This window comes from Moschus berezovskii, chromosome 13 (genome assembly GCF_049115385.1).
Source record: "Moschus berezovskii isolate FMDL1 chromosome 13, NW_MosBer_1.0, whole genome shotgun sequence".
In the NCBI taxonomy this organism is placed as follows: domain Eukaryota; kingdom Metazoa; phylum Chordata; class Mammalia; order Artiodactyla; family Moschidae; genus Moschus; species Moschus berezovskii.
This window is the reverse complement of record NC_142472.1, coordinates 76,146,690-76,171,161: the sequence shown is the minus strand read 5'-3', so window position 1 is coordinate 76,171,161 and position 24,472 is coordinate 76,146,690. Positions and strand designations below refer to the sequence as shown.

The window sequence follows — 24,472 nt, the reverse complement described above, 5'->3', positions numbered from 1 at the left end:
TGGTTTCAAGAATCCATATGGCACCTAACTATAACACAAAGAAAAAATAAAGTGAAACTAGTTTATAATACAATCAGAACTAGAGCCTGATGTCCCTTGAAAACGTCATAGTCATACGCTTGGGTCACTGTGCCACAGCCTAAAATGCAGACTGACCGAAGTGTGTGCTGAGAAATTAAATAGCAGGTGCTTTTCTCTAAATGGCTTCCCATTTGGCTCAGTGGTAAAGAATCTCCCTGCCAATGCAGGAGACGCAAGTTCGATCCCTAGGTCGGAAAGACCCCTGGATAAGGAAATGGGAACCCACTCCAGTATTCTTACCTGGGAAATCCCATGGACAAAGGGGCCTGGCAGACTATACAGTCCGTAGGGTCACAAAAGAGTCAGACACGACTTAGCGACTAAACAACAAAATCTTCTCAAATAGTAAAAAAAGTAACATTTTCTCTCCATTTTCATAATAATTCCATTCTTAGGAAATCCTTTGTACATTAAGACTGTGCCAAAAATCACATTACATTTACATGTAAAACAGTGTTAGGTTCCAGGCTGAGGTTCTTACAATCCAGTCTTTCAGCCAAGATTCTGGCCAGTTGGTTCTTCAGAGTTCCCCCAGGCTGGTCGGGACCCAGAATCCCTGGGCCATGCCCAACAAAGGGCCAGAGAGCCCCTAATTTTGTGATCATAAAAAAGTCCCTCACAAGTTTCTAAATCACCCCCCTGGGGGAAGGTCCCCTTGCCCTCCTTGGGAATTTCTGGTTTAAGTCACAGAAATAAATGAGACCCCTAGAAAGAAAAAACTGTGTGGCTAAAATGAGATTAGCTGACTTTGGATAAAAGGATGTTAGATCATTGGGATCCTCACTACCTTTGTTAGCAACCATCATCATTATCACCAGCTTCTAAGGTCTTGTTTGTTTGCAAAAACAGATTTGCCTGCCTTTCTTGTGCCGTTCCCTTCCCTCTGTTTAATCTTTTAGCGTTTCTGGCTGCTTGATATGGATTTGTAGCTAGATAGGGTGGTTAATACGTGTGAATGCCTTCCCACAGGACCCATCCCCATGGGGTTTCAGTTTTCTTTGCAGCCTGTAGACTGACTGTCAAAACTAACTCAATACCAGACACAGTCAGTGCTAAGAATCCGTCCACAGTAAGTTCTCTCCCTGGGGATATGGTAATGGCTGGATGGTGCTTCCTCCCCAGCATCTCATCTCAGAAGCTACAACGGTTTGAAGTCAAGAGAAGATATAACATGGGCGGCAGCGGGGTGGGTGGCTGGCCAAAATCTTGGCTTTCTCCTCCCACCAAAGCCAAATAAAAAATATGGAGATGGAGTTTGGAGGAAATAGAAAGGTGACTGTAATTCCCAGCTGGTGGAGAGGGGAACACAGTAGGTTCATGCCTCAAGAACTGTGCCCACCCTCCCCCCAAGAGGAGTCTGCGGGCTTAAATAAGATAAGGACTCCCAATTAGGAGCCGGTGACGAGGAGCAAATGTGTTAGCATCTTGATTTCTTCCTCTTTCATCGTTTCAAAGACAGTCATAGGCTGGCGTCATTAACCCAGCAATTGAGTCTGGTAGTTAGCTGGCTCGGAGAAGGCAATGGCAAGCCACTCCAGTACTATTGCCTAGAAAATCCCATGGATGGAGGAGCCTGGTAGGCTGCAGTCCGTGGGGTAGCTAAGGGTCGGATACGACTGAGCGACTTCACTTTCACTTTTCACTTTCCACTTTAACACATTGGAGAAGGAAATGGCAACCCACTCCAGTGTTCTTGCCTGGAGAATCCCAGGGACGGGGGAGCCTGGTGGGCTTCCGTCTATGGGGTCACACAGAGTCGGACACGACTGAAGTGACTTAGCAGCAGCAGCAGCAGCAGCAGTTAGCTGGCTCTGTGGCCTTCTTTCTGATATGTAAAAAGCTGAAGCTGAAACTCCAATACTTTGGCCACCTGATGCGAAGAACTGACTCATTGAAAAAGACCCTGATGCTGGGAAAGACTGAAGGCAGGAGAAGGAGATGACAGAGGATGAGATGGTTAGATAGCATCACCGACTCAACGGACATGAATTTGAGCAAAGTCCAGGAGACGGTAGAGGACAGAGGAGCCTGGCATGCTCCAGTCCATGGGATTGCAAAGAGCTGGACATGGACACAACTGAGCGGCTGAGCAACAAGCAGCAATAAGGGGAAGGGTGTTGTAAGGGTGAACAGCAGATATGGGAGGTATTTAGCAGAGAGTCAAAGGAAGACAGGTGTGCAGTGGAGTTCCTGCACAGTTAGGGGCAGAAAGGCAAACTTTGTTGCAGACATGCAGAGTTGGGAGCAGTTAAAGTAAAAACTGGGAATGGTCAGGCCTGCTCACTGTTTTATCCTTTGTTCTCAGGAAAGGGAGAGAAAATAGCTCACTCCTCTTTTTTTTTTCTCTTCACTGCAAGAGGCAGTCATCCCCTTCCCAAACTTTCGTTTTTCAAACCATGTGCCATAGATTTACATGTAGAGTAAGAACAACCGACCTTGGGGAGATAGCATGGTAGACAGCAATGGCTCCCCAAGTGTGTTCCTTAGGCCACCGGGCAGCAGCACTGAGAGCTGGTTAGAAATGCATGGTTTAGCCCTCACTCCAGACCCTCGGATTCAGAAACTCTGGTGTGGGGACCAACGTGGTATTTTGTTTCATGAGTCCTCCAGGTGATTCGGTTGCAAGGAAACGTTTGTGAGTCACTAGTACAGAGGGAACTTGGGTCCAGAGGCTGTACCTTAGTACTCTGAGGCTGCTACAACAAATTACCATGGACTAGGTGACTTCTACACAACAGAAGTGTGTGTCTCATATTTCTGGAGGCCAAAAAGTCCAAGGCTAAGGTGCCGGCAGGTTGCCTGTCTAGTGACCATCTTGCTTTGTAGCTCACAGAAGACTGTCTTCTCACTGTGTCCTACTCATGAGGCAGAAGGGGAAGGAGCTCTCTGGGGAAAGGACGCTAATCCTATTCATGAGGGCTCCACCCTCATGACCTCATGTGTTCTAAGTTGCTTTGGTCATGTCCAACTCTTTGCAACGCTATGGACTGTAGCCTGCCAGGTTCCTCTATCTGTGGGATTTTCCAGCGATAATACTGGAGTGGGTTGCCATTTCCTTCTCCAGGGGATCTTCCCCATCCAGGGATCAAACCTGAGCCTCTTATGTCTCCTGCCTTGGCAGCTGAGTTCTTTACCACTAGTTCAGTTCAGTTCAGTCGCTCAGTCGTGTCCGACTCTCCGCGACCCCGTGAATTACAGCACGCCAGACCTCCCTGTCCATCACCAACTCCCGGAGTACACTCAAACTCATGTCCACAGAGTCGGTGATGCCATCCAGCCATCTCATTCTCCGTCGTCCCCTTCTCCTCCCGCCCCCAACCTTTCCCAGCATCAGAGTCTTTTCCAGTGAGTCAACTCGTCGCATGAGGTGGCCAAAGTATTGGAGTTTCAGCTTCAGCATCAGTCCTTCCAATGAACACCCAGGATCTATCTCCTTTAGAATGGACTGGTTGGATCTGTTTGCAGTATAAGGGACTCTCAAGAGTCTTCTCCAACACCACAGTTCAAAAGCATCGATTCTTCGGTGATCAGCTTTCTTCACAGTCCAACTCTCACATCCATACATGACCACGGGAAAAACCATTGCCTTGACTAGACGGACCTTGGTTGACAAAGTAATGTCTCTGCTTTTTAATATACCTGGGAAACCTCATGACTTCACCCTTCCCAAAGACCCACTTCCAGGTACCACCACATGGGGCGTTAGGTTTCAACATCTGAATTTAGGTCGGGGTGGGAGAGACGCAAGCATTCAGTGCAGAGCAGGCTATTTCAGTTACTTTAAATCTTTGTGGATTCAATCCGTGGGTCAGGAAGACCACTGGAGAAGGAAATGGCAACCCACTCCAGTATTCTTGAAAATCCCATGGACAAAGAGGCCTGGAAGGCTACAGTCCAGAAGGTCCCAAAGAGTCAGACACGACTAAGCAACTAAGTACACACACACACACACACACACACGCACACACACACCCTGATCAAGGCTCTTTCTCCCCGTACACACACACACACACACACCCTGATCAAGGCTCTTTCTCCCCGTACACACACACACACACACACACACCCTGATCAAGGCTCTTTCTCCCCGTACACACACACACACACACACACACCCTGATCAAGGCTCTTTCTACACACACACACACACACACACACACACACACACCCTGATCAAGGCTCTTTCTCCCCGTACACACACACACACACACACACACCCTGATCAAGGCTCTTTCTCTCTGTACACACACACACACACCCTGATCAAGGCTCTTTCTCTCTGTACACACACACACACACACACACACACCCTGATCAAGGCTCTTTCTACACACACACACACACACACACACCCTGATCAAGGCTCTTTCTCCCCGTACACACACACACACACACACCCTGATCAAGGCTCTTTCTCCCCGCACACACACACACACACACACCCTGATCAAGGCTCTTTCTACACACACACACACACCCTGATCAAGGCTCTTTCTCCCCGAGCTGGGGGTCCTCAACCCCAGCTGACATCACGAACACACGGGGAGCTTTTAAGCATACCTGTGTCTGGGCACAGCCACAAGCCCGTTAAATGGGAATCTCTTAGGAGAGGCCCAGGCATCTGTGTTTTTAAAATCTCTCCATGTGATTTTGGTGCCAAATCGAGACCCTCTGCAGTAAGCCCAGAGCTCTTCCTCCGTTGAGGGCTGGGGATGGGGTTCACGCCACCTCCTCCTCCCTCTGGGTGAGAGGTGACGCTGGGAGGAATGAGATGCGTTACACGTTTATGAGGTCAATCAGGCCACAAGAGAACCGACGAGGAGCTTCAGGAGGAAGGAGCCATTCCTTCTCCCGGCTGTTGCCCACCCACGTCTGCAGGACGCCTGGCTCTGAGATTCCTTTCGGTGTAACTTTCCATGAAGATCCTCAAGCGTGACTGAAATGTGACTTCATTCTTCCTTTAAGAGGGTTGAATGCTGGGACTTCTCTGGTGGTCCTGTGGTTAAGACTCTGAGCTTCCACTGCACAGGGCACAGGTTCAACCTCTGATCAGGGAATTAAGATCCCACGTGCCACATGGCAAGGCCAAAAGAAAAAAATGTTAAAACAAAAAGGAGGGCTGAACGCTGCCCCTGGGTTTTGAAAGGCTTTTCTTCCCCCCACTCCCTGGTATTGATATTAGAACAAGCTCTGAGTCTTCCTGACATTCGTCTCAACCCAATAGAAGACTGACCAGTCGAGAATTTCAGGTTCGTGTTGGTGCCTACATTGTTGGCATATAGTTTGTAGATCTTAATACTGGTTTTGGCCACTCATTAGTCATGGAATTAACCAGAAATGAAAATAAACACTCTTGGGTCAGAACATAACGTTATGCCTGATGCACTCCGTGGGCAGAATCGGTGCTGAGCTGTCAGCTAAGACCAGAGCATTGCGGCTGAGATTTCCCTGGAGGCCAGTCCCTAGGCAGACGGGGAGACATTGTTTATATCTCACGGGACAAAAACAAAACATCCAAGTCCTTGGATAAGTTCTGGGAGCAAACTTCAGCTCCAAGTGTGATAGAAAGCTACCGTTTCCTCTGGGTTCAACAACTTAAGAAGAATATGAATTCACAGAATTCATTAATTGGACCAGCATCTTCTGAGAACTTCTGTGGGAGCACCAAACAAAAAAAAGAGATTCAGGTTGATCTCAAGCTTAGAGTTGAGTATGGAGGTGACATTCACAAGACACAAGGGCACTGAGAACTGAGTGCCAAATGAGGGAGGGCTTTCAGAAAGCCAGAGGAAAGGGAGCCCACTTAGCCTGGGCTGGACAGAGAAACCTGTAGGGAGAAGATGGCATTTCATCTGAGCTTGCAGGATGGATGGAGCAATTAATGCACCGCCTCTCAGCTCAAAGTCAGACCTTGACAGAAGCCTCCCTGTCATACTGTCTAAAGGACCATTCCTAGGACGTTCCTGGCAGTACAGTCGTTAAGACTCCATGCTTCCACTGCAGGGGGGTGCGGGTGCAGGCTCCATCCCTGGTTGGGGAACTAAGATCCCACATGCCTCACAGCATGGCCAAAAATTAAAAAATAAAGCACCCTCTCCTGTCACTCCTATTTCCACACTCTGCTTTATTTTTCTCCATAGCACTTAACGCCACCTGACTTTATCTCTGTTTTTTATTCTTGGTAAATAAACTGAAAGTTAAGTTCCATGAGGGCGGAGATGCCATCTGTTTTGTTTATCCCTGTACCTGGCACCTGGAATAGTATGTAGCTCGCGGTAGACTCTCAATACACTGAATAAATGAACGGATGAATAGAGGCTGGATAAACTTTTGTTTCCTAGGGCATCACAGGAATCCGTTTCGCTGGAGGGGAGAAGTGCTACATCAAAGCACAGGTGAAGGCTCGCATCCCGGAGGTGGGCGCCATGGCCAAGCAGAGCATCTCCTCTGAACTGGTGGGTACCAGCCAGCTCCACACAGCAAGAATGCTGGGCACACACTGAAGGCACAACCCTTTTGTCTCTAGTTCCTGGATAGGTCTGTGATCAGAACATCAGCTCTCTTTCTTCCCTGACAAAGAACTTAATTACTTTGGTCCTACTCGTTGGTTCCAAGTGATCACTCTTACATGATGTTGTGTAATTGAAGTTTCTGGAAAACCAGATTTTAAAGTACATAAAGGGTAACGGTCATGACATGGCCCTTATTTGCTGATGCTGGGGACTTCCCAGGTGGCAATAGTGGTAAAGAACCCACCTGCTGATGCAGGAGATGTAGGAGACTTGGGTTCAATCCCTGGGTGGAGAAGATCCCCTGAAGAAGGAAATGGCAACCCACTCCAGTATTCTTGCCTGGAGAATCTTATGGACAGAGGAGCCTGAAGGGCTACATAGGATTGTAATCCCTAGGGTTGCAAAGGGTTGGACACAACTGAAGTGATTTAGCACGCACACAGGGAACTGATCAGTGATTAGGACAACTTAAAGGACTTCAGGTGTTAGGATCATTAAGGGGCTCAGGAGTCTCACTCCAGCCTCAGTGTGACTCAGCCAGGGGAGAAGTCCTCCTGAAAATTCCCCATAGCTCATCACTCAGCCTCTGCTGGAAGCATTGACCAGGCTCTCCTTCCCTGTGTGTCAGGCAGCTTCTTGGGAGGAAGTTCTAATTGCTTTGCCAACATTGAGCTGAATGGCTCCACCTACAATTTCTTTCCACCGGTTCATGTTCAGCCCAATGAGGCTATTCAACATATATAGAATTTCTTTCCTATGTGTCAGGTTTGTGAGGTTCTTTAAACATATTTCATCCATTTATTATTAATAGCTTGCCTTTGAGCTTGGTTTTATAAAAGCTTGCATTAAGAGTTGCACACAGCATTCTAAAGACATTTAACAGTAATACCTTCTACTGACTTGGCGCTTTAGGGCTTACAAAGTAGCTGCTTTCATTGTCATCTTCCATTTGAGTTGTGGCAGGGTAGGGTGGAAGAAAAATGGACTTTGGAAAATGTGGGTTCAAATCCCAGCTCTGACAGTAGCTGGGAATGTGGCGTCAAGTTTTTAAGCCTCAGTCTTGTCACCTGCAAACTAGGGTGTGCACTCTGTCCCCATGGCCCTGAACTCGCTAGATAATGACTAAACAGATGCTGCTTTGAGTCTTAATTTTATTATGATCACCTCTGATCCTTCCAGGATCCCCAAGAGGGAGGTGAGCCAGGCATCACCTCCCGAAAGGCAGATGAAGAAAACCAAGAGTAAGCAGAGGTGCCTGGACACTGCTCGATTGTTTGCTCTCCTAGGAGCAGGCCCAGGCGTCTTGACACACTGTGAGTTTTTCAGGTTGGCCAGCATGTCCTCAGTATCTCCTCCACTCCCGACTCCCCGGCCATTCATCCCTCCCGTTGTTCTCCTCCGATCATGAGCTCGTTTGTGGCCCCTGAACTGCACCCTTCGGAACACAAGTATGGACCCGCCATACAGAGTCTAAAAATGAGAGCGAGACCGCCTGTGTTCTGACCTGAACATCCTATTGCATTACCTTTTCAATGGTCTTATCACTCAGCTTCTGTTATGAAACCTTTAATGAACTTTAATCCTCAACATTTCCCTCATGAGTAGACAACCAGATCTTAACTGACCAAGATCTTATCGTAAGTTTGCAGCAGTACAGGGACTTCCCTGGTGGTCCATTAGTTAAGACTCCACACTTCCAATGAAGGGGGCGTGGGTTCAGTTCCTGGTCAGGGGAACTAAGATCCCACATGTCCTGAGGTGCAGCATAAAAAAAAGTTCGCAGTACATTTTCTGATTTTTTTTTTTTTAAAACAAGGCCTTGGTGTTTTTTTTTTTTCTTCTGATTTTTCAAAACAACATTTTGTCATTATAGAAATTCAGGAATACATGAAAGTAGAAAGTCACCCAGAGTTACAAAATCCATGGATAACTAATGTTAGTGTTTTGGTAAATTTTCTTCATGTAAAATGTGTGTGATATGCTTTTTATAATTGAAGTTACACTGCTGTACATCCTTATTAGTTTCACTTAACTTTAGGCCTTCCAAAATGTAGGTGATAATGGATTATTGTATGTTATCATATGATTATAATTTTTAATTGATATTAAAACTTGCCTGGTGTTCCAGTAGCTAAGACTCCAAACTACCAATACAGGGGGCTATGGTTTGATCCCTGGGCAGGGAGCTAGATCCCACATATCACAGCTAAGACCCAGTGCAACCAAATAAATAATTTTTTTTTAACTTATATGAATAAAAGGCTTTTGCTCTTGAATATCGGTATCTTCAAGTTTCCATTCTCTCAAAAATAATAATTTAAAATAATTTTTTTTGAATACAGATATAATTCACCTTGGTGAATGGCTCTGCCCTTAAATCTTTGCCTCTGATTCTTTACTGAGGTCACAGAGGTGAATTCTGTTTCTTGTGTTTTAGTTGTTTCTATGGTGCGTGGTGGATTCTCTGGTGGACAAAACCAAATTCAGACAACATGTTTGTATGAATTAGGAATGTGTTGGCTGCCAGTAGCTTCCCTAGGTGTTGCAGTGGTAAAGAATCTGCCTGCAATGCAGGAGATGTGGGTTGGATCCCTGAGTCGGGAGGATCCCCTGGAGAAGGGCCTGGCAACCCACTCCAGTATTCTTGCCTGGAAAAGACAGAGGAGCTTGATGGTCTGCGGTCCATGGGGTGGCAAAGAGTTGGACACAACTGAGCTTGAACACACACACACAGCAGAGTATGACACTTAGAGTGACTTCAACAAATAAGGATTGGTTTTTTTTGCTCCTTGGAAGTAGGTGACACCAGGCATTGACTCCATGGCCAGGATCTCTTATTTTTGCAGCCTTTTACTTCCAGCTCTAAACATCAACCACGCAGTCAAGGAAGGAAGGCAGGAAGATGCTGAACAGCGCTAACCATGCTTTCTCCGGACTCAGGAGAAACGGACGGCTTCACATTCCCTCCACACACTTTAGCATGGATTGCATTGTCTAGAACTGGTCACACGGGCACCCTTAGCTGCCAGGGAGTCTGAGAAAGCAGGTGTCTCTCCTGGGGCCGCAAACAAAAGCAGGATTGTGTGGCAACAGAAGGGAAGGAGGAAGGAGATGGGGTAGCAGCTGAAAGTATGTGCGTGCACTTTCATTTAAGGTTCCTGGCTTGTAGGTTTCACGCATCTGCATTCTCCCTGTCACCCCACTCTGTCCCCATGCACTTCAGATTATGATGGGGTAGATTTATGCACCACTAGCTCTCATGCATTTTTCATCAGTTTTGTATAACTTTTAAAAGCTACTATGCCCAAAGAGCATTCATTTCCTGGATGGAGCCATTTAATTTCAGGTGAATAACTGGATTACCTGCGTGTTCGCTGCCTCAAATAACTTTAAGTTGTTTTAAAGCTGCCAGAAGCCTGAGGGAGAAAGCATAAATGAAGTGTTTCTTTTAGCTAAAAAATCAGGAGAAAACATTTTAATTTCTCCAACCTATTGCAAACTAATAAATACATGAAAGGCACAACCTGGCAAAATAAATTTGTCTCCCGGGTCATCAAGCCATTCTCAGCATCTCGCTGCAGAAGAAAATCCAGGGTTTAGCTTTGAAATCTCGGTGGTGCGCTTGATGCGAAGAACATCTGAGATATGTTTTGTTATGGCTGGGAAATGCAGAAATGGTTTATGTTAAATACTACTTTGAACTGAAGACATTAAAGAACCAATCACCGGCACTTTCCATCGTGGTTTGGAAGCGGCAGATCACAGCCCTAGAGGACACTGACTTCACACAAAGGACTCCTCTCCCGGATTCTAGAGTCCGTTCAATCGCTTTTCCTCCAAAGCATCTTTGATCAAAAATATCAGATTAACTGAAATCTCAAAGTTGGCATCAAGTAATTTTCACTTCTACTTAAGACGCTCAGATTCACACCTTCGAATTATCCCAAGGCCGGATGGCATGAGGGGTGTGGACTGTTGTGAAAAGAGCTACAAAGAGACGAGGACTTCAGAGTCTGTGTGTGTGCGTGCCTTTGGATTCTCATCAAGTTTTCTTCTAAATTTTATGGAAGTATAGTTGATTTACAAAGTTGCATTAATTTCCGCTGTACGCAAAGCGGCTCAGTCATACATATATCTGTTCTTCTTCCTATTCCTTTCCACTGTGCTTTATCACCAGATGGAGAATATAACTCTCTGTGCTCTATAGTAGGACCTTGTTGTTTTTCCATCCCGTGTATACTAGTTTGCATCTGCTAATCCTAAACTCATTTTTATACGGAAAAATAATCTTTTACCAACACATGGATCTTCATACCCGGCATGTTCCTCTGCCCTCTGATCCACGCATTTCCTTTTCATTTATAGGAAGGCAAGATCATGCCAGTTAAATACGAAGAAAATTCTCTCATCTGGGTGGCTGGAGACCAGCCCGTGAAGGACAACAGCTTCTTGAGTTCCAAAGTTTTAGAACTCTGCGGCGACCTTCCTATTTTCTGGCTTAAACCAACCTACCCAAAAGGTAATGTTTTAAATTCTCTGGAAACTGCTTGGACCGCTCCCAGCCAGCGTGGGTTTCCTGTGAGCCCCTGCACAGGTGCGAGCATACGACAAGGAAGCTAAGCCAGGTGCACCGCACAGGGTCTCAGTAATTGGCACAAGAGACCAAAAGGGAGGGAAGGGCGGCTGTGAATGTCACAGGGCAGGGCCGGAGCAGCAGGCGACAGGATGCAGGTGGGCCCGGGACCCCTCGGCCTTACCTGCAGGCTTTATTTATGACACTCCCACTGCTTCTGCTCTGTCCGCCTCTCCATTACTGCACTTCGCAATTTTACATTTTTTTATCCCTAAAGCAGAGAATCAGGGGACTAAGAATCTATCCTACCGCCAAATCTTTTTTTTTTGGTAAAAGATTAATTACTTTTTGACTGTGGTGAGTCGTCATTGCCAAACGTGGGCTGCTCTTCATGGCGGTGCGTGGGCTTCTCACTGTAGTGGCCTCTCTTGTTGAAGAGCACAGACCCTAGGCACACAGGCTTCCCGAGTTGTGGCACACGGGTTTAGTTGCCCCGTGACCTGTGGGATCCTCCCGGACCAGGGATCAAACCCATGTCCCCAGCTTTGGCAGGCAGATTCTTAACCATTGCACCACCAGGGAAGCCCCTGCCATATCTTAATTATGCTCAAACCTTGCATCATGGGATAGCCACAAGCAGCTGTGGACACAGGCTGAGATTCCTCAAGTTCAAGGCTCGTACACCCACTTCCGAGTCCAAGAAAAATAAATGAAGGACTCCTGGCTTCAGAGCAGGTCGGAGTACACCTGGGGCCGATTCCAGGTCAGGTGAGCGGTGCAGCCAGGCTCCTCCCCGGGCTTCTGTCTGTCCCCAGTGCTTGTTGATGTTTAGTCTCTCGATCGTGACGGACTCTCTGCGACCCCAGGGACTGCAGCCCACCAGGCTCCTCTGTCCATAGCATTCTCCAGGCAAGAAGACTGGAGTGGGTTGCCATGTCCTCCTCCAGGAGATCTTCCCAACCCAGGGATCAAGCCCAGGTCGCCTGCATTGCAGGTGGATTCTTTACCGACTGAGCCACCAGGAATATCTACTGTCTTGATTTCCACCATAGTCACCCCACTGACCTCCCAAAGGCCAACTTTGCAGCTCCAGTTTATTGGTGGGGAAAAGGCCCCCTTCTTAGCACAGCTTAGATGGGTTACGTTCTCAGAAATTTACGTTGAACACTGAGAGAGAACAGCATGGAAATACAGAGAATTCGGGGATTAGAACCACCAGACTTAGGAGAGGGGGACAGACAGTGACTGTTTCATCCGTGCAGACTTCAGCTTTGCAAGATGAAAAACGTTTGGGATATAGATGGTGATGATGGTTGCGGAGCAGTGTGAATGTACTTAATGCCTGACTGTACACTTTAAAATGGTTAGGATGGTGAGTTTTATATATATTTTACCACAATTGAAAAACACACACCAGGCTTAGAAAGTCCCAGCTTCTCATTCTGCCTTGGCTAACTCATTCCTGCAGTTCACAAGTCTAATTCAGTTCCAAAGCCTGGATAAAGTGGTTACATTTTAGCCCAGGCAAAGCAAATAGGATGCAGTTTGTAAGCCACTGGCAGCAGCTGTCTGGAAGAGCAGGTTCAGAATTCTGAGGCCACGTGCAGGCTCAGTGAGAGAGAATCCTCTGCGCAGTGTCTGCCACACCCTAGGGGACTGGGAAGGAGGGCTGCCAAATGGACATTGCTTTTGCTGTCCTGGGTCCAGCCCCAGACAGAATCCCAAGGACAGAGGAGCCTGGTGGGCTGCAGTCCATAGGGTCGCACAGAGTCGGACATGACAGAAGCAACTTAGCACAGCACTTAGCACAGCCCATCCTGGGTCTTGCTCCAGTGAGTGTTCACACCTCCATTCTCTGGCCACTTACAACTTCTGCCTTTTTATTCCCCACCTGTCTTCACATGGAATGGGCCTTCCATCACCCAGGAACTCCTTCTCCAATACCTTGTCACCTTTTCCAATCAAGGACAAAAGTCTTGGAGCTTCCCTGGCGGCCCAGTGGTTAAGACCTTGCCTTCAATGCAGGGGTTGCAGGTTCAACCCCTGGTTGGGGAACTAAAATCCCACATGCCTTTTAGCCAAAAAAACCAAAACATAAAATAGAAGCAATATTGTAACAAATTCAATAAAGAGTGTAAAAATGGCCCATATCAAAAGTCTTTAAAAAAAAAAAAGGACAAGGCCTCCAACTCTGCCACCGTGAAGAGCTCTCTCTAATCACTTTCTGTTTGAGGACGTGACTCTTACCCGGAGAGTTCATTCATTCATTCAGCAGTGATTGGCATGTCTGTTATGTGCCATTTACTTGTTCTAGGCACCTGGAATGCACTGATAAACAGAAGAGACAAGAATCCATGCCCCCTAGGAATTCTGCATCGTAGCTAGGGGAGACACTGCATATACACCGAAATAAGGAAACTGTTTGGTACAATCCAAGATGCTATGGGGGTCTTCCCAGGTGGTGCTAGTGGCAAAGAACCTGCCTGCCAATGCAGGAGATAAAAGAGATGTAGGTTCCATCCCTGGGTCAGGAAGGTCCCCTGGAGGAAATGACAACGCCTCCAGTGTTCTTGCCTGGAGAATCCTGTGGACAGAGGGGCCTGGTGGGCTTCAGTCCATGGGGTCGCAAAATGTTGGACACGACTGAGTGACTCAGCACACGCAAGTTGCTTTGGAAAAAGGACAAAGCAGGACAGGGGGTCTGGGGGCAGAGTTGGGACGATGATGCTACTGGCACTGCAGGACGACTGATAAAATGAGAACCTTCACCCTCTGAGAAACAGCTGTGACTTGCTCCCTCACAGTCCAACAGCGTGATCCCTTCTGAATATTCAGTAACGCATCATGAAGTATTAATCACACATCGTAGGTATTCAATCATCACCCCATCCATCCGAGAATCACACATATTATACACAACAGCAGAAAAGCGGAAATCACCTAAATGCCCCCAGATTTGAAAAGAATTAAATGTTGGTGTAGGACGGAATAGCATAGACATTAAAAGTGAGGGATTTTCTTTCCAGTCTCTCATAAATGCAGTGTATTTTACAATAAAGACAACAAAATAAAACCCTTTCCAAGGATGCCGGGATCCCCGCCACCTAATTCTAATAGAGCCTCCCAGCGCCAGGGTCCGGCAGCCCCTGCCCTCGGAGCTTCATGCTGGCAGGTCATCAGCATCACGGAACTGAACCGTCAGAGCACTGGAAGTGACGGGACAAGGTCAGAGGGAAGCGGCGGGGAGCCGAGGTCTGCTGCCTGCCGGCTGTGTGCCACAGTTTTCCGTTTTGTCCTTATTTCATCCTTACCAACAACTACCCAGGCTTACCAGGTGACGCTAGTGGTAAAGAACCCGCCTGCCAAGGCAGGAGATGTAAAAGATGTGGGTTCGATCCCTGGGTCGGGAAGATCCCCTGGAGAAGGGAATGGCAACCCAGTCCAGTATTCTTGCCTGGAGAACCCGTGAACAGAGGGGCCTGGTGGGCCACAATCCATGGGGTTGCAAGAGTCGGACACAACTGAAGCAACTTAACACACACTGTATTCTAACATCTGTCCAGGTAACTAGTCATACTCCCTGTTTATAGATGAAGAAACTAAGGTCAGAGATTGAATCGCTCTCCTGAGGTCATTGATTGAAAGAAGTGCAACTGATTTTAAAAATGTTTTAATTAGGAAAAAAAAAATGGAGTCTGAGATTTGAATCCAGGTCTCCCCAATGCCTCTCCAGCCCTGCCTGAGAAACCAAGAGGCTACATGGAAGCTATCCACAGCTGGGCGCACAACCCACCCTCACAGATAACATGGTATCATACCATCATCCCCTAATATTCGAGGGCTTATTCCATGCCAAACACCATGCTAAAACCCTGAGACAAGATTCTCATGACCTCTATCGCTGCCCTGCGAGCTAGATACTATTTATCATCCCCATTTTAGAGCAAAAGAAACTGAGGCTCGGAGAGACATCAAAGCTGCCCCGTGGTCCTCTCTCCATTCCTGTTACTCAGTGGCCATGGGGCCCAGGAGGCAGTGTGGGGGCAAGGGCGCTGAGCTGGCAGCCAGAGACCCTCACCTCTGCCGCCTGCTCTGTGACCTCGGCTCAGTCACTTGGTCTTCTCAAGCCTAACAATTGCATCTGCTAATTTGCATCTGCTACTGAGCGACTGAACTGAACTGAACTGAATCGGATGCCTACGTGTAGAAAAGTATTTGCTTATTCTATCCCAGAATTTGTGAAAGAATCAACCAAGGACTTCCCTGGTGGTCCAGTGGTTAAGAATTCGCCTGCCAATACAGGGGACACAGGTTCAATCCCTGGTCTGGGACGATCCCACATGCTGTGGACAACTCCTGAGCCCACGAGGTGCAACAAGAGAAGCCGCTGTAATGAAGAGCAGCCCCCGCTTGCTACAACTAGAGAAGGCCCAAGAGCACCTGTGAAGACAGCACAGCCACAAATAAATAACTTTTTCAAAAAATAATCAACCAAGATAATAATGAATCTCCTGAAAAAACTGTAATGCTTTATACATATATTGTAAATCCAGGAGGAATGCATACGGCTGTAAGTAACAGAATAGCTGACCAACAGTGATTTCAACAAATACATACAGGTTGACTTCTTTCATACAGCTAGAACTCCGGAGGTAGGTTTTTGGCACTGTCATCAACTCTCTTTCTAGCTTACAGTCTGCTACGAGGCGTGCTGGATTGTCACCCTTCTATCACTTCTAGTCACATAAACCATATATCACATCTACATTCAAGGAAGGTAAACCAGTCGGAGGAAGCTGTGTCTGTCCCTTTCACCAAGAAAACAAAAACTTTCCTGGAAACTGCAGTAGCATATTCTGCTTAGGTCTCATCTGGCCACTCCTAATTGCAAGGGAGGCTAGGGGGAAAAGTACTACTTTACTTTCTCAGCCCCTGAGTAGAAGCAGGGGCTTCCCTGGTGGCTCAGTGGTAAAGAATCCGCCTGCCAATGCAGGAGACTCGGGTTCGATCCCTGGTCCAAGAAGATCTCCTGGAGAAGGAAATGGCAACCCGCTAGTATTCTTCCCAAGAGAACCCCATGGACAGAGGAGCCTGGGGGGCTCTAGTCCATGGGGCCACAAAGAGGAGGACGTGACTGAGCCACTGACCAACCAGTAGAGGCAGGCTGAGGAAGGGACTGCAAGTGGATTCTGTCAGTTGTCTTACGCCATCTGCCTCAGTTGGCTTTGGAAACCAAGTCTGGTTATCTGATGTTAAACCCAAGACTGAAACATGCTTTAGTCTTAGAAAATGTGTGTGTTTAAATGGGATAGGATCTACTCATGTGTTTGTATCTTCTTCTTACGTTTTTCACCCTGAAAAACACAGAATTTCCTCAATGAAATAAAGCAAGTAACTCACAGCAGTTTTGTTGTTGTTGTTTGTTTTCATACTTTTGTAGAAATCCAGAGAGAAAGAAGAGAACTGGTCAGAAAAATCGTTACCGCAACGACCACGAGAAGACTGCGCAGTGGCCCACAGGGCAACCCAGGCCCCGGAAGACCGAGGAACGAAACCAGGCCCGGCGTCCAGGAGGACGCAGAGCCCTTCAACCCAGACAACCCTTACCACGTGAGTGCTGGCGGCTGTCCCACAGGCTTCTGAGTGCGTGACGCCCGGCGCGGAAGCTGCGGTGGTGCTGCTTGAGATTTCAAAGCAGTACTTAGTATTCAGCTGAGATTTGCATTCCATTATTTCAAATACATCTTAATTTGCTTATTGCAGAGTTTATAAGTGAGGCTAACAACACTTCTGTAGTATAAAATCCTGATGGGTTGTACTCCTTATTCAAGGTTGTTTTCTGGGCTCTGCTCGTTTGAGTCACGGGCAAATTCATGAAGACATATTCACATCAGGAATTTGATTATTCAAAAATATTTCCATGCATGTGCCTGCAGGCAACACACAGATTGAAAATACTCTCTCTCCCCCTCTACGTCCACGATTTCGTCCACTCATCAGACATCGCCAAGAACCTACTCTTTACAGGCCCTGTGCACACAGGAGTAACTTCTGCCCTCGAGGGCACCCAGTCCATTCGGGAGACAGACTCACATAGGAGATCCAGCACTTCAGACGGAAACCTTGAGAGCTGGTGTTTATAAGGATGACACCAACATGCTAAAAACTTCTCAAGTCTTCAACAAAGTGTAGTTTATCATTACTATACTTTGTTAGGCAGTGAAATCAGAAAAATAAGTACTTATATGTAACTAGTGTTTTAACTAGTTAAATAATAAACTAGTATTTAACTAGTTAGAAAAAAATACATGCATTTATTTTTTTTTAAATGTACACAATGCAAAGTGAGTTTACCTTCTACCACAGACACCCTCCTCTGAGCAGTCTATTAACAATAGCCGTTTGCCCACTTCCCCTGCATAAGTGTACACACACACACATTTTTTAACACAAAAGAGCAGACACAACTTCCTTACTTTGCTGTCTCTCCAGTTACAATACAGTATCTTAGGAATTCTACTGGATCTCTTATACGGCTCCACCTCATTCATTTTTAATGGTGACCTTGTATTCCACTGTGTGGATAAATGTATAGAAATGAAAACAGTTCTGCTTTGGTGGGCATGTAAATTATTTTCCTCCCAATACCATTAATAGGATATTCCTAGTACGTCCTGCGCAGGGTGTGGGAAAGATGTGAGGTAATGCAGAGGAAGCTGTTAGCACGGTGCTTGGCACATATAAGTACTAACTTGCTCCATGTTAGCTATTAGTCTTATCCACACTTCTTGTCCATGAAGGGAGTATCTCTCTAGCACAAATGGGACTTCCCTGGTGGTGTGCTGTGCTTAGTCGCTCAGTCGTGTCCGACTCTTTGTGACTCCATGGACTGTAGCCCGCTAGGCTCATTTGTCCATGGAATTCTCCAGGCAAGAATACTGGAGTGGGTTGCCATGCCCTCCTCCAGGGGATCTTCCTAACCCAGGCATCAAACCCAGGTCTCCCTCATTGCAGGCGGATTCTTTACCAGATGAGCCACCAGAAAAGCCCTTCCTGGTGGCTCTGTGCTGTAGGCATTTAAAAAACTGCAAGTGCAGAGAGAGACTTTCTCTGAACTCCCCTTATCTGCCTAAAGACAAATCCTCCAGAAGGAATTCTATTGTCATAAATCCCCTCCCCAGGAGTTTCATTAATTCATTAACCAGGGAAGATGGACTCATCACAGGAGGAGAGTGGAAGTCAGCATCACAGTCAGACAAACTCAATCACAAATTATCATACTCCAATGTGTTCTCCTAAGGCTCCACTCCTCTCTCCTAGAAGTCACTGATCCTGCCATAAGAGATCTACATCCCCCCTACCCTTTCCTATTCAGATGATATTTAATCCTGAATTTTAAGCTGCCTGGGAGAGTTACTCATTTTTCCTGGGGATCTCCTATTCAGACGGTAAAGAATCTGCCTGCAATGCGGGAGACCGGGGTTTGATCCCTGGATTGGGAAGATCCCCTGGAGAAGGGCAAGGCTACCCACTCCAGTATTCTTGCCTGGGGAAACCCACGGAGAGAGAGGCCGGGCAGGCTACAGTGCATGGAGTCAAAGAGTCAGGCACGACTGAGTGACTAACACTTTCACTTTTTAGCACAAGTACTGACGCATGTGGGTTTACTGGGTCACAGTAGATGGGAATTTTACATTTTAATGGAGGACACTAAATTGCCTTCCAGGGAATTATAGCAGCTACAAGCCTTCAAATGGTAGTGCAAGGCCTCATTCATTATCAGACTCTTTAAACAGTCTGAATGTAAAACTGCACCTCCTGTCTTGGCCAGTCTTTAATTCTCTGTAAGGATGAGCATCTCTTCATACGTGGAGAAGTCATCTGCACATTTTCTTCCCTCTGTAGCCTACTCAGTCCTGTACTGTTTCATGTGCTGCAAGTCATTTTCTAGTTTGTCATTTTAGACTAATACTTTAAAAAGACGTAGAGAAAAATGTATTTTTGAAGTAACCCAAGGCTTACTAGAAAATTCAGGATGCCACGGTACTTCATTCGCTAAAGCTCAAAGAACAATAAAGGAATACAATGTGAATAGACAAACTGAAGTTAGTTTATTCTCCAGGCAGCTGGCCTCCCTGCACCTGGGTCTAGGGGAGGCCTTCAGCCCCTTTACAGGAGGTGGGTAGGATGTGACTGTGCCCTGCTTCAGGTATCTGTGTTCCTGAAAAACTTCCACATAGCAGTTTCTTCCTTTCTCAAGTGTTGAGCTTGTAAGCAGGAACATCTTCCCTATGACCTGCATCCTTCCCTTATCCCTTTAAGGAAGTATCTCAGAAATATCTCAATAACCAGAGATTTCTGCCGACTATTTAATCCTAACAAACTTTTGTTGGCCCCTCAGGTGAGGAAATGCCTCAGCCAACAGGCTTGGTGACTCCTCCTGCCCTGTGTGTGCGTGTGTGCTCAGTCGTGTCTTACTCTTTGCAACCCTATGGACTGGAGCCCACCAGGCTCCTCTGTCCATGAGATTTTTTAGGCAAGAACACTGGAGTGGCTTGCTGTGTCCTTCTTCAGGAGATCTTCCCAACCCAGGGATCGAACCTGCATCTCCTGCATGGCAGGTGGATTCTTTACCACTGAGCCACCTGAGAAGCCCCTCAAATCGCGAGTTGTTTTTGCTGTCCCAGATGAACCTTTTTCAAGACATACAGCAGGAGGAGGAAATGGAAAGTCTGAAGAATTAAAAAAACAAACACCTGGTGTTAGAGAGTAAGATAAATACTTTGATGACAAAATGTGAACATAAGCTTTATTGGATGGTGTTGAGGAATAGTTAGTTTTGTGAGGTGTGGTGCTGGCAGGTGGTGCAGGAAAATATCTTATTTTGGAGAAACATTCTAACATATTTATGGGTGAAATGTCACAATGCTCTCAAGTCTCTTTAAGTTTACTTTAGAATTTTAAATACTTTAAAAAAATCAAATTTGACAAAAGGTTAGCAATTGTCAAATCTAGATGACGTTCAAGTACACAATTTTCTCCACTTTTGTTAGGTCTGAAATTTCTTATAATTGAAAGTCCCCCACCCCTAAAATAGTTGAATAAAAAAAAGTATACCAGAAAAGGTGATAGGGTTGCTTAAGTTCACTTGGCTCTTTGAAGTCTAACCTATGTTGGTGCTACGTCTCCGCCAAGTTGTTCCTCCAGGAAAGAGCTTTAAATTGAATAAAGTATTTACATTAATGATACGGACTTTTCTCCCCACTGTAATGCAGTGCCATATTAAAGAGAATATAGAATCTATACCCCTAGAAATTCATGAAAAGGAAACCCAGATACACAATTTGGCAGGTGCCAAATTTCTTCCAGTTTGTGATCTTTCCAGCAGTGAAAACAGAGTTCTGTAGGTGACCGTGGGACTTCCCAAGTGGCTCAGTTGTAAAAGAATCTGCCTGCTAATGCAGGAGACACAAGTTCAATCCCTGGGTCAGGAAGATCCCCTGGAGAAGGAAATGGGAACCCACTCCAGTGTTCCTGCCTGGAGAATTCCATGAACAGAGGAACCTGGCAGGGTACATACAGTCCACGGGGTCACAAAAGTTGACCACCACTGAGCAATTGAATAACAAGGTGACTTTTAACTTCAATACAAGTTTGTAGTTAACTATCATCATGGCACATACAAACTAGCACGTAAAGTTTAAGGTCTTGAATCTTTACACAGTAAATGGTGCCCTTTCCTGAGGGTTACAGACCCTTACATTGACATGAAGGCAGAAGCTAGACAACCTGATAAGTGTTCTCAGCCAGTGCAAGTGGAATAGCAATCTGTCGTTAGCCTGGACCAGTGAATTCCAAATATGCTCTCCAGAGCCCTGGAAACCATTATTAGAAGATGCCAGGGGGCCTCAGCAGCGGCAGAAATGCTACTTTTGACTTAGGCTTCCTTCCTATTTTCCGGTAACCATGGCTCATTGAAGGCATAAAGAAACTTCATGTGTGCTAAGTCACTTCAGGCGTGTCTGACTCTTTGTGTCCCCATGGACTGCAGTCCGCCAGGCTCCTCTGTCCATTGGATCCTCCAGGCAAGAAGACTGGAGTGGGTTGCCGTGCCCTCCTCCAGATCTTCCTGACCCAGGGATGGAACCCCTGTCTCTTTTGCCTCCTGCATTGGCAGGTGGGTTCTTCACCACTAGGAACACCTGGGAATGGAGAAACTTTACCATAACATTAAAAAAAAAAAAAATCTTCCTGTAAGTGACCGATCAGGTAGGGTGGACGTTCCTTCATGTTAGAAGGGTTTCTGAATGATAAGGTTTTAAAGACTGAAAGCGCCTTACGGAAAACAGTGACTGCTGGTACCACTGAGACATTTAAGACCTTATTTTAAAATAATGTGCGTGCTATAAATGTTTCCTCATGAAAGAAACACAAGTAATTCTCTTTTATTTCACAGCAGCAGGAAGGAGAAAGCATGACATTCGACCCCAGACTGGATCATGAAGGAATCTGCTGTATAGAATGCAGGAGGAGCTACACCCACTGCCAGAAGATCTGTGAGCCCCTGGGGGGCTACCACCCGTGGCCCTACAACTACCAGGGCTGCCGCTCAGCCTGCAGAGTCATCATGCCTTGTAGCTGGTGGGTGGCCCGCATCCTGGGCATGGTGTGAAAGCACTTCAGGGAGCAGGTGCTGTGAAGAAGTCAAACTCCAGAGACAACCAAAGCTTGGGGCATCTTGAAGCTAAAGGGACCATAAAGTATTTTATGTTCCATCTGAGCAATGTTACTCGAGACACTGAACAGAATACTTTTCAACTGCTTTACAGAACTTTATTCAGAATTGCAAATGTACTGAGAGGGTAGTTTTAAGTCCAAAATATCATAATAATCCTTTTATTACTTGCTATTTTTCTGCTTTTCTTTGCCAGGAAGGTCTGCTTTTAAGCCTTCCTTACCAAGCTATTTTGAAATAATCATGAAAAATTACTTACAGTATATCAAAGATCTCAACTGCACACTTGAGTTCCTTTAAAATCAAGTCACTGACTAAAACGACTGTCTTGTGTTACTTGCTCAGAATTCCTCAGTTGTTCTTACTCTTTACTGTCCTTTCCTCGTCTTGCAAATGTGCCCCCAGAGTTCCCAGATAAAAATAAGAGACAACAAAGGGAAAATGAGATATCTGATGAAATCTACCTGAGTAAACATAACCCTGAAGGGGGCAGCGCACGGGAAATCCTGGTAACAGGAGGCTGCCCTGTTACGAGTCGCGCCCGGGAAAGAGCGCTAGGATAAAGGAGAAAAGTGCAGTCCACGGCTCGCCAGACTTGTGGGGAAGCACTTTCACTGACGTTCTGAAAACCAGGTCTTCACACCCCTTTCAATCTGCTTTCAGTTAAGTGGTCTTAGGGCTTGAAGCAGCATAATGATTTCTACCTTTGCAGTACAAGTCGGGCTGCTGACATAGTTCAATTACCAGTGAGTCACTCTCCTAGTAACACGGCAGGCAGCGCTGTCTGATAGACATGGCTGAGGAGGAATGGCTTACTTATAATGACAGAAAGAATCTCAGGACCAAGGACTGTCTTTAAAAATTGAGAGATTAGATCAGGAAGATGAACAGGTATTTCATTTTTGACATTTTAGTTTTGACTCTCAATACTTTTAAGAGATTAAATACCTTCCTAAAGAAAATAAGTTTTCCAAAACAACGCAACGGTTCAGAGATGAAAGGCTGTGATACCACAACAGCCCCACAGTCTGAAGATACCTTACTACTGTACATCTAGTTCTCAAACTTGTTATCAGATGAACACTCATATACCTACATTAAATGGGATGAGCAGCAAGTTAGGTCTTTGGAGGAAAAAGAGATGAAGGAAAGACACACACTGATGTGTGTGGTCACACGGTTCAGGCAGCAGCAAATCTTACATTTTCAAAATGGCTGTCCCTGTGCTAAGCAAGTCAGTGCCAATGGCTCTGCACACAACCTCCCCCTCACCAGCCAGCAGCCTGTACGCCCTTGCCTCTGCACATCAAAGAGGAAAAACGACAGTCAGGGATCCCACCCCACAAGTGCTTGCAGTCTCATGAGGCAGATGACTGGGCTTCAGTACACCCAAAGGCCTTGACAGACTTGGGAGCACTGGGCTTCTGGGGAAGAGAAGGCCTTCAGTGGGTCTCTGAGGATGAGCAGGAGTCGGCCAGGCGGTGACAGGCAGGGCATTCCAGGCAGAGGGAGCAGTTCCGGTAGAGGCGTGAGGCTATGTGGTTAAGCAGGGAAACGGAGCATTCAGGCTGAGGCAGGCGTGTCAGGATGGAAACAGAGGCAGAAGCTTCAAACAATATTGCATGTCAATTTTGAGTTTACTGGGGGAAGAAGAACAGGAGGAAATGGCAGCCCACTCCAGCACTCTTGCCCGGAAATTCCCATGGACAGAGGAGCCTGGAGGGCTACAGTCCAGAGTCACCAAGAGTCAGACACGACTAGCTACAGAACACACACACACACAAGGAAAAGGAAACCAATGAAAGGTTTTGGGCAAGGAGGGGGCTTGTCGTTTCCACTTCACATGGAGCCCCTTGGAAACTTTCCATGTGAGAAATGAAGGGTGCCAGACCTAGCGAGGAGGACAGCGGGTCATGACGGAAGGAAGGCGGCCTCTTGAAAACGTGCTCCCGCTTCAAAGCACCACAAGTAAATGAAATGTAGGTGGATAAATTACTTAATGGGATTATGCTGTTATGAAAGTCACTCAACACCTAAGGAAGTCAACATAGTGGGGAAAAAAATGGATGTTTTAAGGACGAAAAAGAAAAAGTGTAGTTGCTTGGTTGTGTCCAACTTGGTGACCCCATGGACTGTAGCCCACCAGGCTCCTCTGCCCATGGAATTCTCCAGGCAAGTATACTGGAGCGGGTTGCCATGCCCTCCTCCAGGGGATCTCCCCAACCCAGGGATCAAGACCAGGTCTTCCACATTACAGGCAGATTCTTTACCATCTGAGCCAAAACTTTGAGCTTTTTAAGGACAGAGGGGAAAGTCAGAGTTGGATTAAATGCAGGAATGACAAAGAGACTCAAATTTTTCAATTAAAAAAACTAAAGGTCTACTTTGAAAGAGAAGAATCGAGTGTACAAAGAAGAATATTTGGTTAAGGGAGAGAGGACACTGCAGAATACAAACTTTTCACAAACTGCTCCTAATCTCTAAGGTACCTCTGACCTGGTCAGTCCAAAAGCTGCAAATGCTGCCCAGTTTGCAGTGCTGAATCTAGACCTATCCTTTAGCTAATCCTCA

General features: G+C 46.3%; 1 protein-coding gene across 3 annotated transcripts in view; it reads left to right on the top strand.

Annotated features, from left to right (window-relative positions):
• The window catches only part of CNMD (chondromodulin), a 31,993-nt gene extending 10,155 nt beyond the window's left edge, over positions 1–21,838 (top strand). The window contains exons 4-8 of one of the 3 annotated variants that reach the window (XM_088842791.1): positions 6,423–6,536; positions 10,959–11,112; positions 15,469–15,477; positions 16,607–16,776; positions 21,623–21,838. In XM_088842791.1, the coding sequence (XP_088698917.1) occupies positions 6,423–6,536; positions 10,959–11,112; positions 15,469–15,477; positions 16,607–16,776; positions 21,623–21,838 (663 nt within the window). The remainder of the gene's footprint in view (positions 1–6,422; positions 6,537–10,958; positions 11,113–15,468; positions 15,478–16,606; positions 16,777–21,622) is intronic. The other 2 variants (XM_055426013.2, XM_088842792.1) reach the window with 2 other exon arrangements.
• The last annotated feature ends 2,634 nt before the right edge of the window (positions 21,839–24,472 follow it).